We start from the raw sequence: 16,209 nt of genomic DNA on the forward strand, positions 1-16,209 counted from the left end.
CCTATTTCTATGTTTAATGGGGCTTTACAGGTAATACAGCAGTAACAAATGCCTCTGTCCAGTTTGGGTGTTAACACTTTATCAACACAATCGTTGGTACAGACACAAAGGTCTGATTACTATTGTTCTGGCTAAAATCATACTGAAAAGCATGTTCAGTTAATAGTATTTGATTAAGATTAATAGTACGAGATTAAGATAACAAATAATAATCTGAATGTTCAATTCAACATGTTAGGTACAGGTGGTGCTCCTATTTTGATGGATGCTGTTTACTACATAATGACTTGTTTCAATATGTTGTTTTGTAGTATTTACAAGGAATTAAAAAGCCCTCACCCTGATCTTACCTGTCTGCTTCACAAAGTAAAAGTCTGTCAACCGGGAGTTAAGAAACTTATTTTTGCTGTGCTTTGCTTGCTTTGCTGATAGCTTATTGCTTCCTGAATAATCTTATAAAATGAATCACACGTGAACACTATTCCGACAAATGAAATAATCATGCTTGTGAATTATATAGGGAGTAAAATTTGACCTTCAAAGAAAATTTGACACTGTTCACAAACTTGAGAATAACCTTTAATACAGATGGCTTAAAATTCTCATTCAGGGCAATGATGTGTAATTTTAGTTCTTCTACATGCATCTAGCACCTATTTGATTTACCTATGAAACTGAATTATTTCACTTTGTGAACATGGTAGTATTCACCAAAAGACTTCTTATGATGTTAAGTTGGTTCTAAATGAAAATGGTGTTGATCTAACATCCATTATGGTAACCATGAAAGCCACCTTAAAAACCTTGTTATCACAACTCCTAAACTGAATATCATATCAACATGGGATTTTCACCAGAAGACTTCTTATGTTGTTGAGTGGGACCTAAATGAAAATGGAACTGATTTGACTCCAAATAGGGTTGACATGGCAGCCTTATCGAAAGTGTTGTTATTACTACTACTGCTAAATGGAAAGTCATATCAGCATGGGATTTTTCCAAATAAATTGATGTGCCATATTGACAAGGGTTTTCACCAAAATATTGTTGATGATATCTAGTTGGACCTGAATGAAAAAGGTGTCAATCTTGTATCAAATGGTTGCCATGATGGCCATATTGAATATCTTTTGTTATTTTTTATATACTTTTTTCAGTGTTAAAAAGATGTTGATCGTAGTTTCAGAATGGCTGCTGTTTGGATTTCTGTAAAATCTCATGGCTGCTACTGAATGGATGGATGTTTTAATTTGTGATGCTGATCTGACCTCCAGCATGGCAGTCATAGTGACTTTCTCAAAAATCTTGTTATAACTACTCCACTTGAAACACTTGTGACTTCGATGTGTGGTTTTCGCTTAAATCGCCTGAGCAGTATGTAATTTGTCGTTAATAAAATTGATGTCCATTTCACCACCAGCAAACTTAAAAACCAAACAAACATTTATAATTGGATGCATTTCTATCCTCCACTGAGCTTAAATGGATAATGACTTGTTAGTTTTATAGACAAATGAATTTTGACCAGATTTTGAATAAATGTTTTTCAGTAAACAAGTTGAAAGATGCAATCTAACATTGATTTCAGAGTGAAATGTTTTGCCTCAGGAGGTAGGTGATGTTCTGTGATGTCATATGTGGAAGATAACATAAATAATTGTGAATTAATTTTGATCAGATTTGTCTGTGGATGTATCTGAAGAATACCTTGAATGATGCCAGTTGAATAACTTTTAAAGAAAATTATTATTTTATGGATTTAGCCAAACATATCAGGTGGGCATATCTTGGCTGTATGTGTGACATGTTTAGTGATATTACATCCATGATCTCAGGTTCACTATCAAAGACTATCGTGGCTGTATGTGAGACATGTTCATTGATCTTCCATCCATGATCTCAGGTTCACCATCAAAGGCTATCTTGGCTTATGTGAAACATGTTCAGTGATCTTCCATCCATGATCTCAGGTTCACCATCAAAGTTATCTTGGCTGTATGTGAGACATGTTCAGTGATCTTCTATCCATGATCTCAGGTTCACCATCAAATGCTATCTTGGCTACATGTGAGACATATTCATTGATCTTCCATCCATGATCTCAGGTTCACTATCAAAGACTATCTTGGCTATATGTGAGACATGTTCAGTGATCTTCCATCCATGATCTCAGGTTCACCATCAAAGGCTATGACAAAGATATTTCTGCTTTACTTATGTTGTGAATATGTTAACTCAAAACATTTAAAAATAGTTTTTAACAAACTTTGTATGTTGATGTGTCATTCTGCAATTTTAAAAGGTACAAGAGGGGGAAAAAACATTTTCTTAAAAATTCCTACAAGTTTGTTTTGGCTAGTAGAGTGTCAGTACCTTTTAAAAACTCTTGTTATTAATTGTATTGACCCTTTCATCTGTATAAAAAAAATTTTTTTTTTAATTTCAGGCTCCAGTCACAATAACAGACCAGACTCCTATGGAGACTGTGGTTGAGATGTTCAGAAAATTAGGTCTTAGACAAACTGTAGTCACTCATAACGGGTAAGTAGTCATTGCCTCCAATCTTCCAGTCTTGATCTTTCTAAACTCCATTCTGCAACACAAATCAAGAAACTGGTAGTGAAAATTTCTTATAGCACTTGCTTGGCTTACAAACTGCAGATATGCAGATATATCTCCTCTGTCCTGTTGCCAATTTGTTTTCTGTACAATAACTTTAGTTGTCAATTACCTATCATCTACAAATTTGGTGGAGCACTTGTGTTTGTGGTAAGGAAGAAGCCTATAGATTTTGGAGTCAAAGGGTCCTTTAGGCAAGGTCACTGACAAAAGAAGATAAATGGTTCATACAAAATGACACAAGTTCTACATCACAGACCTAGCCCCAACTTTGCAGATGTCTTGCACTCAGTGTAAGTAAGAAGCCTGTCAATTTCAGGGCCAAAAGGAGAAAGGACTGGGCCACTCTCACCGGAAGAAGAAAAATGGTTTATGTGAAAAAATTTCAGTTATCTACATAGAGGACTGTTAATCATGGGGCAGGTGTATAATGTGGCATTCAGTGCTTCTGTGGGTTTTATTTTAATAAGTTTCTGCTCATATAATTTTCAGCATAATTATGGAATTTAATCAATGAAAGACATGATAGTAAGAAATAAAAAATGTCCAATATTTGAAGAATAATTAAGCCTTTATGATCAGCTTGATATTTTGTCAAATTTCCTTCCTTCACAGACTTTTATTTTAACGGAACATTTAATGTTGATCCAGCATTGAAATGGCATAAATATTGGCTGGTTTTCAGATATTTCAGAATTTAAACCAAATCTTAAAATAGTATGACACCAGTCTAAGCAGTAAACTTAATATCATTAAGTAAAACTATATTGTGGGCATCAATCAGTACTAGAACTGACTGTGTATGCTTTAACTTAAATCATTAAGTAAAATCAACATCTGTGGCATCAAGCAGTAGTAGATTTGGCTATGATTCACTAGGAAATCCAATAGTAGAACCAACATCTGGGGCATCAAGCAGTAGTAGATTTGACTGCGATTCACTAGGAAATCTGATAGAACCAACATCTGGGGCATCAAGCAGCAGTAGATTTGACTGCGATTCACTAGGAAATCTGATAGTAGAACCAACATCTGGGCATCAAGCAGTAGTAGATTTGGCTGTGATTCACTAGGAAATCCAAAAGTAGAACCAACATCTGGGGCATCAGGCAGTAGTAGATTTGACTGCTGTTCACTAGGAATCCTTAGTTGGCATCCTGCAGTTTTGTATTTTACATATGGTTAAATTTTTAAGGAAACAATTTCCCCGATTTTCCTCACTAGTTATCCTTGCTGTTTAAAAAGACCTAGCACATCTTAAGTATTGTTAAAACTTTTCATTCCCTTTATTTTGGTGCATGATTCATGGGTGTTATGTGTTATTCAGTTTATACCTATCAAAATAACTGTTAGCTCTGTTTGGTCAGTTTCACTTCCTGAACATCAGAAGTAATTTGTAATGAAAAGAGCATAACTTGTATTTTTATTTATTTTGTTTTGCATTCATTGCACTTTTTCAAGCTGGTATTTTTCTAGCCTGCCAAAACGCGTTTTCCCTATTTTAGTAACTGCTAAAGATATTATTTTATACTAATTCAGGCTGATTTTTGAAGCACATTTATGCAGCCATCTTAGTTATCAGTCTGCTTAGATTGTGAGCAATTTCCACAAGTTAAATATCAAAAGAAATTTCAGCCACAGTGTATGATATTAACAAAGCTGTGCCAACATTTTCTCCATTGTGCATGCTGCAAATGCAAATAACTTCATCTTACATCTGTCACTCTCTCAGAACTACATAAATATCTGTAGAGTGCCTATTACATAAGCAGTACATTAGTAGATTTGAGTCCGTATGCAGTTAGATGTGCATTATAAATGCCATGCATGCTCATATAAAAGTCAAACAACTGAAAACTGTATAAACTCCTATCTGCCATCATGCAGCAGATCTGAGTCAGTAAAACAAACAGCATAGACTCTAATCTACCAGCACATGATGCAGTGGAGGATCAGAATCTTTAATTTTACTCAAATATATATGGTACACAAGCAACTGCACTAACAACATTTACCTCTTTTACAGACGGTTACTGGGAGTTATTACAAAGAAAGATGTCCTTCGCCATATAGCCCAACTTCAGAACCAGGATCCAGATTCCATTTTGTTCAACTGATTTTCTACCTGCTGGATTATGTTATACATTACTTTCATCATCTTTCATTGTCTTTGTTCAAGTCTGTATTTATTTATTACGTAAATAAAACATATAGAAATTTGTAATTTGGATAAAATGTGTAATGATAAATTGTGAGGTAGCACTACATTTGTTTTCTTTGGATATTCAGACAAGTGTGTTTGCAAATGAAAATGTAGGAAACTGTGGATTATATGTTATTAATGTATGGGTAATTTATGAGCTGGTTTATTCTCGGGGATTTGCTTTTGGTGCAGATGAATATCTCGAGTACTGGGTAGAGTTGCACTGTGTGACCTATTGGAAAAAACAATAGACTCAAATTAACATATGTTTCAGAATCTCAAGATTTTTATTTTACCCTCTGTTCATTTGATCCATTTGTAAAATAGTACAGCATCTGCTTGATACAGAAGCTGCATTGTCGGGTGGATTTGATTGAAACTCTAAACCACCTCTGGATCTGCCACCACCATGGACTGGTATAGCACCTTACTGTGTATCCAAACATGTACTGTTTTAACTAGTAATAAAAGAAATTGAAATTGGGCATCCATGCACCAGAATACATTTGCTCAGTTTATAATGGAGTTAAATAGGCATGCAGTACCATCATTCTTGTATTTATAAATCATGAAAAAATATAGATTTTGTTTAGAGTACAAAAAATTACAATTTATTATCGAGGAGTACTGACTGTGTATGAAAAACTTAAGGGATCAGATCCAGACAAGGTCTGCTTGACATGCAGTACAGTGAAGCTCAGCAATAACATGCTTCTTTATAACATAAATTAGAATTTAGTACCGATGTGGCATGGCTTATGAAGTTTTACAATAATTTAACAAATTCATTCAAGTACTTCAGATCATTCATGCCAAAATAAACGAGTGTGTTTGATGATAATAATTTGGCAGTATAAGTTGCATTCTTAATACCTGTCAACTCTGACACCAGGAGAAAATAAACTCCGAATTTTTGGGGTTGTTCTACACCTACCTCCCAATTCCATAATATCTCCTGATTTTTGCAGAGAAGTCCCGATTAATACATTATGTCTGTTGATTTTCATTTCTTCTATAAAAAATATACATAAATAGATATATTCAATCCGCAGAATCCGTGTTCTATTTTATCACCTATGAATATTGTTGTGATGAAATAAGTATTATCATACTGCATCATATTATCGTATTATCATACTCAGTAAATATAATGCTAAGTATAACCATTATTCACGTAAATTTATGTTTTTTTTCTTTACCCCTGCTGCAATACTGACATCATAAAATAAACCAAAAACACAACAATAAAATCATCAGCAATTAGTTTCAATCCACAATAACTTACCTAAGTAAACACCTGGTATTAGTGTATCATATATACAAACATCAATACCATCATTAAATTAAAAGAAGAAATAAAAAATATACCATGCAGCATATGTGCTCTCAGTAAAGTAATTCGAAATAAATATGTTATTTAGTAAACAGTGTTAAATGCCTTATGAGTTGACAATAAGGAAATAAGGTCAGATATAAAACGAGGGAAATACAGTTGCCACATGTATGGTAGGTGGAGACCGCAAATTTAGGAACCATTAGTTACAACAAGGTAGGGCATCATTTACCATCAAATCAGTTACCGATGCTTACATAACACACACTGTAGAACATGGTTTCTTTGAATATGTCGGAGGGCCAGTCCTTTTCCCATGATAATTTCAGTGATGAGGATTAATTGTTAATTATTCACACTGGCTTTCTTGATTGTTTACTTAAGACTAATCTTTAGCTATTGTGCAGTTTTGCCACTGCTGACCAGAATATGAAATGAGGGCACATCCAGAGGTAAAATAAGATGTGTCACAGGGAGAAACAGCACATCTTTTTGAGAATTTCACGTGTATTGGACCTGGAAGATCGGTCCATATTTAGAGGAAAAAGAGGCTTAACAAGTGCTGCAAAAAACCTCCCGATTTGAAGTCCCAATCCCCTTTTTTTAAAATTTATTCTCCCTACTTGGCTTTTGAAAAGTTGACAGGTATGATTCTTGAAGAAGAACAAAAATATTGTTGCTTCGTGCTTATTTTTGAATGATTTTAACCCCTTAATAAGCTAGCAATTGTAAATTTAATTACTATTGAACCATCAACAATAAAGACATTAACTCTTCATGTTTGTCTTCAATGCATCCTGCATATAGTTCTTGCTTAATCCAGGGTAAACAATACCCAACAAACGTTTGCTTATTCATCTGGTATACAATATACATGCACCAAACAATATTGTGATCTAAACATATTTCTAACCCAATGTAAGGGCAAACAATAGTGCACCAATACCTGCTCAATCAACAGTTATATACACCCATTTAAATAAGTTTATCGCCACATACTTAATTCTCTTTGCATTTTAGAGTCACAGAGTATAACTCTACTGCTGTTGACCATTGACTGAAAAAGGACCATTTATGCTGTAGAGTTGTATGGATTTGTGGCTGTATTCAAAAGTACTACTCTCTCTCTACTGTGCAGTAGTGGAAAGTTATTGCGGTAAAGATCAGTTTAATAAATATTTTATTTTTTTCTATAAAAAATTATGTAACTGTTTTTGTGGAAGTCACTCGTTACCCTTGAAATGGAATGGTTTACTCCCAAACTTCATTCAGGCTGTTAGTTCATGATCAGTTTCCTTGACTTCCTGTATGAATTTCAGTTAAAGCCTACATACAAGTTTATGTTAGAAACTCCCAAAGTCTGATTTATGCACTTTGTTGTCAGTCAGAATAGATCAAACATTTTTGGACAAGTCCAGTAAATGTATTTTATTTATTAATTTCATTATTTTAAACCTCAGTCAAAAATTAGCCTGAAGTTAGCAAATATTTTTTTTTTCTTATGTGAGATTATATCAAACATACACTTGACAAGCAACACATATCAAAATGTTTCCATGGTATATTTTTGAAGCCATCTGAAACATAAATTTCTCTTGATTCAAATGGTGATCCTTTTGTTTCTTAATCTTCTCTTTCATTATTTGATGTCTCAATTAAACAATAGTCCAAAATTAAACATATCTTATAACATAGATGATAAGTAAACAATGCACTGGTCACTGGAATAACTAAATCATACAACTGTATATGGTTGAGTGGTCAAAGGCACATGCCTTTAGAAAACACTAACATTTCACCTGTATGTGTGGTTTGAGTCTCAGGTAGGTAAGAAAGCTTGGTAGAAGCTTATTCAGTGGTTATTCCTGTGGGTTTTTTGTGTTATTCCTCCACCAGATATTCTGACAGACCATTTATAGTCTATCTTGTACTGAAAAACTGCATTAAACCCACCACAACAACATCTATATGTTTTTGAAACCATTTGAAGTGTGAACTTCTTCATTTACTTATAACATGTTAAAATATGAGATGAAAAATTAATTTAATTTTTTTGTGAAAACTACAATGCCTTAATTGTATACGATTTTAATTTATTCTTTTTTATTATAATTATTGATTTGATCCAAAATACGTATTTTGGTAAGTGCATTGGATTTAGATTTAGCATAATATTTCAAGCTATTCAAACCATTCAGTTGACAAAGGACATTAATGAACACAAGCGAGTATGATGCAAAAAGAGAACTTTACTTCACAGTGAGAGAAAATAAAAGTGGAAAAATTAGGGAACTGGCAACTGCATTCTCTATGATATAGGTTGGCAAAGAACAAAATTTTTGCATGTAATAGAAGGTAAGCACGAATTAAACTGTGTGATAAATTGGGATATTTATATGTATGTCTGTGTCAAATACTAGTTGTGCAATCTAAGATGTCGGTTTTGTATTTTTTGTTTTTGTTGGGTTTTTTTGTGGTCTATTTTTCACAAGAACACTGGTTACATATGTCACTGTTTAATATCAAATAACAAATTCAAGGCATTCAGTGAACTGCAGCTACAACTGTGCAGGAGTAAAAGAAGCAGTATACATCTTGTGAACTACCGATTCATTAGAGGCCTAATTTATAACATGAATGTACAATATATTAGTTTATTGTCAAGTGAATATTTACCATTTATACTTGCTTATGTACTAACTGCAAACAATTTGGACCATGATTGTACTAACTGCAAACAATATGGACCATGATTGTACTAACTGCAAACAATATGGACCATGATTTGCTATCAAATAATGTACTGGGTCTATTTTTGTTGAACTGATTACACTTAGCAAACAGTATAGATGCGGATCTTCCAGCACATTATGCAGTGACAGATCTGGTTCTATGAAAGTTTGCAGTTCAGTCTGACTTGTAAGCAAGTATGCCTCATTGTGCTTTGTAATAAGGATTGCCTACTTAAGTAAAAGACTGACAGAGGATTAAGACAGTTTACAGAAGATTAAACAGATCACACAAGATTCATTTGGGTTTTTTAACATGAAACAACACTTTTTGTTGGATTATTCTGGCATTCATTTGGCAGTCATTACCAAAACATCACACATGCTTTCATACTTATGTTTAATTGAGGAATTTTTCTGAGGAATGACTAGATGGCATTTGAGCTGCTATAATTGCATTTAAATTTAGATCATCCATTTTGTCCATGTTTCAAATGATTCAAATGTTTTTAATAAGCACTTTGAATTTTGCAATGGGAAATAAAGGTCACAATTTGTTGTCAAGCCTATCTTAGTTTAGCTCGGAGTAGCAGTTACTGTGCCATATGTATGCATTTTAATCCATAATTACATATGTTCACACCCCTGATGATTCTCTGTTTAAAAGTTATTTTGTAACTTTCCTGTTATTTAAGTCTTTTGTTGCTAAATAGCAGGCTAAAATAGAAAAGGAGCCTCAGTTGATTGTTTTTGAGTTGAATGGTTATCAGCTGTTTTGCTCTCTGTGATATATATTTATGTCAGTTGTTTTACATTTTATCAACACATTTATGTTTAATAATAGTGCACTCGCTTAATTGCATATTTTTGTGCATACCATTATGTGTGAAACATCTTGTGAAACATACCATTATACATGCCATGTATACTCACTTAGCAGTCATGTCCAACTGCAGTATGCACAGATTGTGATTTGCCATGGCATAATGAGTGGGCAAATTGGGTCTATGCAGTTTGTTAGGAGTAATCAGTGCAACAAACAACATAGACCCTGATCTGCAAGTGCAGATAAAGGTATATGTTCTTTGCAGTTGGACTCAACTTATAAACAAGTATATAAAGTATATAATTGTGGGACATTCACTGTTTAGAAGTTTTGTATGTATGATATTGTATGCATTGTTTTAATTTTCCAGCTTTGTTCAAGTTACAGTATCCCAACAACTGTTTATAGAAAAAAATCTTGATTGTATAACAAGTTCCCATAAATTCTTTGTACATGTTTTACTTTCTTGTGAAGGAAAGTTTCATAGAAGACAAAATGTGAGATATAGTCATATGTTGCTATGACTACAGTTTGTTTTCCCCATGCTTTAGCTGTTAATATTGTGATACATGCCATCTGACTATTAGATTGTGATTCTGGCATCTGTCCATCTAGCGATATATCTATTTAAGGGATATTGTGATACCTGCCATCTGCCTATCCATCTATCAATTGCCACAACCTCATATAAAAATAAAACCAAAGGGAAAAATACATTTATTTATGTTTGACTATGCCTTCTTTATAGACGAGGAGGATGGAAAGGTAGGTATAATCATATTATTAAACATTCATGCCTGGTGTATCATTACCATTTAAACATTTTGGGTCAAATAAGCACCAAAGAGGGATCTTCCATCTGCTTTATTTAGCATAATCATATTGGGAGAGAGAGAATGCACATCTAAAGATGAGAGCACCAACATAGTCAAAGGGAGTTAACTCTTCTGATATGTCCTTACACAAGATTATGACATTGTCTGTATGTTGTTATTATGAAGAGATTAACTTCATGAAGTTTACCCAGATAATAATGTCTTATGAGTAGTTTTAGTTTGGTACGAATATTTGTCCTTCTATTTTTTCCCTGATAAACCTTTCCTTGAAATACAGGCCATCATGAATTAGAGGTCGAGCTTCTGTGAATTATTGCACCATAGAATTCAAGTGAGTTGAAGGTTCAGTGACATTGTCAAGAATATACCCTCAGTGTAGTATTGGGGTCCTGATTCTTACTCTGTGTGTGTGTGTTGCATTTGGTTAAATATTTCTCATCTCATTTGTATTGCTGCTACAGTTAAGGAGCAGTGGGGAAATTTATTTTATGCTAGATTTTTCTAAATAAAGGTTTCCTATTCACTACTTCATATACTTGCTTATAAGTCGAGTTTAACTGAAAACTGTAGTGACCTAGATCAGCCATTGCATAATGCTCCAGCAGATCTGAGTTCTTTTAGTTAGGAGTAATCATTAGAACAAACAACCTAGACCCTGATCTGCCTGCACATTATGCGACAGCAGATCAAGATTTATGTTGTATGTAGTTGGACACAACATATAAGAAAGTATATAAAGTACTCGGATCAGATAAGTGTTCTGTAACCAGAAGAGATCTTTTAGAAAAGGGATTTGTGTATTGATAGGAAGCTCTTGTGATGACTAGAAACAGATCTCAAATACCAATAGTTATCAAGGTATTTTCTTTACCACCCATCCCATCAGGCCTCCATCCCACAGTCTCCATGCCTACATGTATATAACCCATAAATGATATTTCAGGATCAGCTGCAGGATACAGTCTAGTATGATGGTATCACATCTTTATATATGTATTTATGTTTGTGTGTATGTGTGTGTGTGTGTGTGTGTGTGTATATATATATATATATATTCTCATAAAGAGAAATTTATAGACGGTATATTTTATTAGTTGCAAAAAATTGGTCAGTCATAGAAGTTAAGTCTGGCCAAAGAATGTAGGAACAAAACAATACTGCCAGTAAATCATTTGCTCTTTTATTCCCCATTATCAAAGGTGCATATATTATTACCCTCATCCATCATTCCATACAACCAGTCTTGGTTAAGTTTTTTATTTAGATAAGTTTTTCTAGCACAGTAAGTCACAGAGCCATGTAACTTTGTATGTAGATGTGTTTTGGTGATTACCACAAGTATCAACCAAAAGTAGATCTCTGGGACCTAATTTTCACATTCCACCTACTTTGGGTATGTTTTTCATTTGGGTCAATTTCTCAGGCATCGTTTACCGCAGACCCATACAGTTTGGTATGCTGATGTATCTTGGGGAGTACAATATCAATCTTCCTAACTAGGTCTGTGTAACCATTTTTTTACTGCAGTGATTTTGGCTAAATTTTGCATTTTCTGGCATTGTTATTCATAGAGTCATGAGGCATGGTATATAAATGCATATTGAACAATTCAGCATCATCTTACCCAAAGTAGGTCTCTTTGATTTATATTTTTAATGCTTCATTGACTTTGGGTATGCTTTAGATTGAGGTAAATATAGTATTGGCCACAGAAGCTAGAAGCATGCAATTTTGTGTGTGGAAGCATCTTAATGAGTAGAATAACACTCCACTAAACTTTGGTCGCTGTGACCTACATGTTACACTTCATTGACTTTGATAATGTTTTGCATTTGTCGTTTTCTTGTGCATTGTTTTGCCACATTCATGCAACTTAATATGTTTGTGCATCTTGTTGAATAAAGCAAAATCTTACCAAAAGCAGGTGATTGTAACTGCAACAGTGGTTAAGTTTTACACTTAAGTTGTTTTTTTAGGCAGTATTGGTCACAGAGGCATGTAAGTCTGTGTGAATATGTCTTAGCAAATAGAGTGCCTCCCTACCAAATATAAGTCAATTTGATCTGTTTCACACCTCAGTGACTTGTGTTAAGTTTTTCATTTATGTCAGTGTCTCATGCACATTTGACTACTAGATTGTACAAATTGGTTGTTAATTGAACATATTTAATCAAACAGAGGTTGTTGAATTTTAGTGAATGATTCCTTGCTTCCATGAAGCAGGCACAGCTGTTTGATAATCAAATTGGTCCAATTTTTGTCATATGCATCCTTATGCCCATCTAAGTGCTGTCTTGATGTTAATTCCAATAATTATACCCCCACCATCTCTAAGGAGAAGCATATAGTGTTACCCGTGTATCACATTGCAATCCGTCATGACCAGTCTGTCATGAATTAAATTTCTGTCAAATAACGTTTGAAAGATTTCATGGATTGAAATCAAATTTAGTACATATCTGAGACATCACATTAAGAAGACCTGGATTATGTTTGATTTTCACCTTTTTGTGGCAAAATAGTATGGAGTTATGGCCCCTTTTTGACTTTGAACATTGCATTTTTGTTTCTGTCAAAACAAGTTTGGAAGCATTTCATGGATTGAAATCAATTTCGATATTGCTTTACAAAAAGAAATTTATTTTTCAGGAAAATGTGGTGGAGATTTTGCCTCTGTTTTTCATCAAAAATTGGATTAAATTTCCATGCAAATCTTGAAATATTATGTGGATAGAAGTCAGATTTTTTTTTAGGTTTTATGTTTTGAAGACCTAAGTAAAGTTTGATCTACAACATTTTCTGGCAAAATGTTACGAATTTGTGGCACTTGTTCACTTACAAATTTGAACTTCAGTTTCCACTATTAAAAGACTTCTTGCTTTGAAACCAAATTTGATCTGAGGTTTGAAATTTAGTTGACCTAGGTAAGGTATGAATTTTACCATATTTCTTGCAAAAATGTACAGAATTACGGCCTCTTTTTGACTTAAAACTTTGCTATTCTATCACATGCATCTGTGCTGTATGGACACATTGATTTTATTTTCCTTGCAGCTGAAGTATTTGTATTTTTGGAACAGTCTTGATCAACATTTTTGTAATTTATCTGATTTTAGAGTAGTGAAAGACATTCTTTTCAAGGTTCCTCTTTTCAATGTATTAATGGGGTAAAAAGAATTTAGTTTGGATTACCCTCATTGAAAGGAAGTTTGTTTTATGTCCTATTTCCCATCTCAACACTATAAAACATTTGCATGTAGACAAAACAAAATTGTTATTGATTTATCTTGGCACTTGGATCCCACTGACTACTGCAATCTTTTTTCTTACCATGGGCCTTACATCTGTATAGAAATGTGTTTTGTTTTAATGCTTCTAACTAACATATATACTTTCTTATAATTAGAGTCTAACTGCAAACTGCACCAACCCAGATCTGCTGTCACATAATGTGCCTGCATATCTGGGTCTCTGTAGTTTGTAAGAACAATAAGTAGAACTAACAACATAGACCCTGATATGTCAGCACCATTATGTGAGAGCAGATTAGGGTCAATGTTGTTTGAAGTTGGACTTGCCTTGTAAGTGAGTATATAGGATATTGGTATATGTAGAGTTGTGCATAGTTTTATTATTCTTTTTCCTTTCTTTTCTCATGTCAGTATGTCTCGGACAACATTCCTTATAATTGTGAGCTTCAAGTGTCTGTCTTTACATTTGCCTATCACGGGTAATAAATTCTCATTAAAGTTCTGTCTTTTTGTCAGGGTTTTATTTTTCTGTATAAAGTTTTAAATGAAGTATAATTTTTTTAATCTGGCTGTAAAGATTGGCATATATAACTTAGACGTTGATTCAGCTGACGCTAAGTATTTATTTTGACTCTTTTCTTTTTTATTTCCCGAGGCTGATCTGATACCTTTCATCGTATTATGAGTTTGAGATTCCTTGCTGGTATAGATGACATCACCTAACAATGCTTGCTTGACAAAACTTCTACATTTGATTGTATTGTACATTGTGAATATGTGCATGGAATAAAATGTTGTCTTCTTATTTTGAAATAATTGTTATGGGTATACAATAAATTTGTCATCATTACATAAACTTGATCTGGTGCTTATTGCATCTCATTTGATAAAAGAAGAATATTGGATCATGCAAGACTTTAATGGTCAAGCAAGTTCTGTTGTCCTTCCACTATGAAATGAGACATGTTAACAGCACCTACATCAATGTACTGTACTGATAACCTGTCTTTATTGTGTCTATATCTCTACTCATGTGTCAAACTATAGACCATGATCTGTCTTTATCTGTGTCTATGTCTCTACTCATGTGTCAGAATGATCAGACCATGATCTGTCTATCTGTGTCTATATCTCTACTCATCTGGCAAACTGTATAAACCATGGTCTGTCTTTGTGTCTGTATGTCTACTCGTGTCAAACTGTACAGACCATGATCTGTCTATCTGTGTCTGTATCTCTACTCATGTGTCAAACTGTACAGACCATGATCTGTCTATCTGTGTCTGTATCTCTACTCATGTGTCAAACTATATTAGACCATGATCTGCTCATCCCTAATATGCTAGTAGATCTGGGTCTACACAGTTGGTTAGGTGTAATAAGTAAAACAAACAACATTGACCTTGATCTGCCAGCACATTCTACAATGACAGATGATGATCTATGTTTACAGTTTTATTTGACTTAAGCATAAATGGTATCAACTCCAATTTTTTTTAATTTATACCAAAATTGTAATAAGTACTTTGTCAAACTAAGTCATGTCTGTATATGTATAAGTTCAGTGTTATTAAAACATCAGTTCAGTTTTAAGCCTCTGAAAAGAGTTCATTCATATATGTACAGTTATAACTGTATAAATACAAAACAGCTGTCAGTTAACTAATGATTTAATAATTTCACATGTATTTTTTGCACACCAAAATATACCTTTCTTGTCATTAATAAATGTGTGAGAGTCATGGATATGTGCAGGATCCTTCACTCACTGTGGAAATGTTTATAGACAACAACACATTAGCTTTCTTATTGCAGACCTTACTTTACGTTAAGGAGCTGCAGTAGCTCAGTAGTTAGTGCCAGACTCACAACTTAAAAAGAGCAGATTCAAAATCCTAGCACTGGTTGAGCTTGGGTCAGCTATTGGTCATGTTTTTTTCAGAAATCAAATTTGTTTCATGAGGGTTACATGTAATGTCTGTATTATTTATCTGTAATAGAGATGTTTTATGTTGGTAAGTCATCATCTTTTGCAAAATTAAAAGAACATTATTTCAGTGTGTTACTTTCTTCAGTTGATTACCAAGAAACACTTGTTTAGTCACTTGCCTTTTTTATGCCATACTATACAGTGGTAGGGTCATACATGCAAAGCGTTAACTTTGTCCATCCCTTCATTCATCGTACCTTGTTATCCACCTCCCACGGTAGGTGTATGTGCATATATATGTCACACTGTCTCTGCCAAAAATCAGTCCATACACATTTTCGTTTCTAGAGTATAACATGGATCATTCAAATTATGAGTCTCCATCTGTCTGTCAGCAAACATTTTCATTTTCAGAGCATAACTACAGAACAGTTAAATATATATGAAGGCACACATATGAGACTAGTGGTATACATATTAAA

At 33.7% G+C, this 16,209-nt stretch overlaps 1 protein-coding gene across 6 annotated transcripts in view; it reads left to right on the plus strand.

Annotated features, from left to right (window-relative positions):
• LOC149796924 (H(+)/Cl(-) exchange transporter 3-like) overlaps positions 1 to 15,854 on the plus strand; it is a 178,279-nt gene extending 162,425 nt beyond the window's left edge. For all 6 annotated transcript variants that reach the window (XM_089961594.1, XM_089961593.1, XM_089961595.1 and 3 more), the window contains 2 exons: positions 2,447 to 2,541; positions 4,646 to 15,854. In XM_089961594.1, the coding sequence (XP_089817720.1) occupies positions 2,447 to 2,541; positions 4,646 to 4,736 (186 nt within the window). In that variant the 3' untranslated portion in view covers positions 4,737 to 15,854. The remainder of the gene's footprint in view (positions 1 to 2,446; positions 2,542 to 4,645) is intronic.
• Positions 15,855 to 16,209: the final 355 nt, after the last annotated feature.

The sequence above is a fragment of the Sinohyriopsis cumingii genome, chromosome 6 (assembly GCF_028554795.1).
Source record: "Sinohyriopsis cumingii isolate HCF-2022 chromosome 6, ASM2855479v2, whole genome shotgun sequence".
In the NCBI taxonomy this organism is placed as follows: Eukaryota; Metazoa; Mollusca; class Bivalvia; order Unionida; family Unionidae; genus Sinohyriopsis; species Sinohyriopsis cumingii.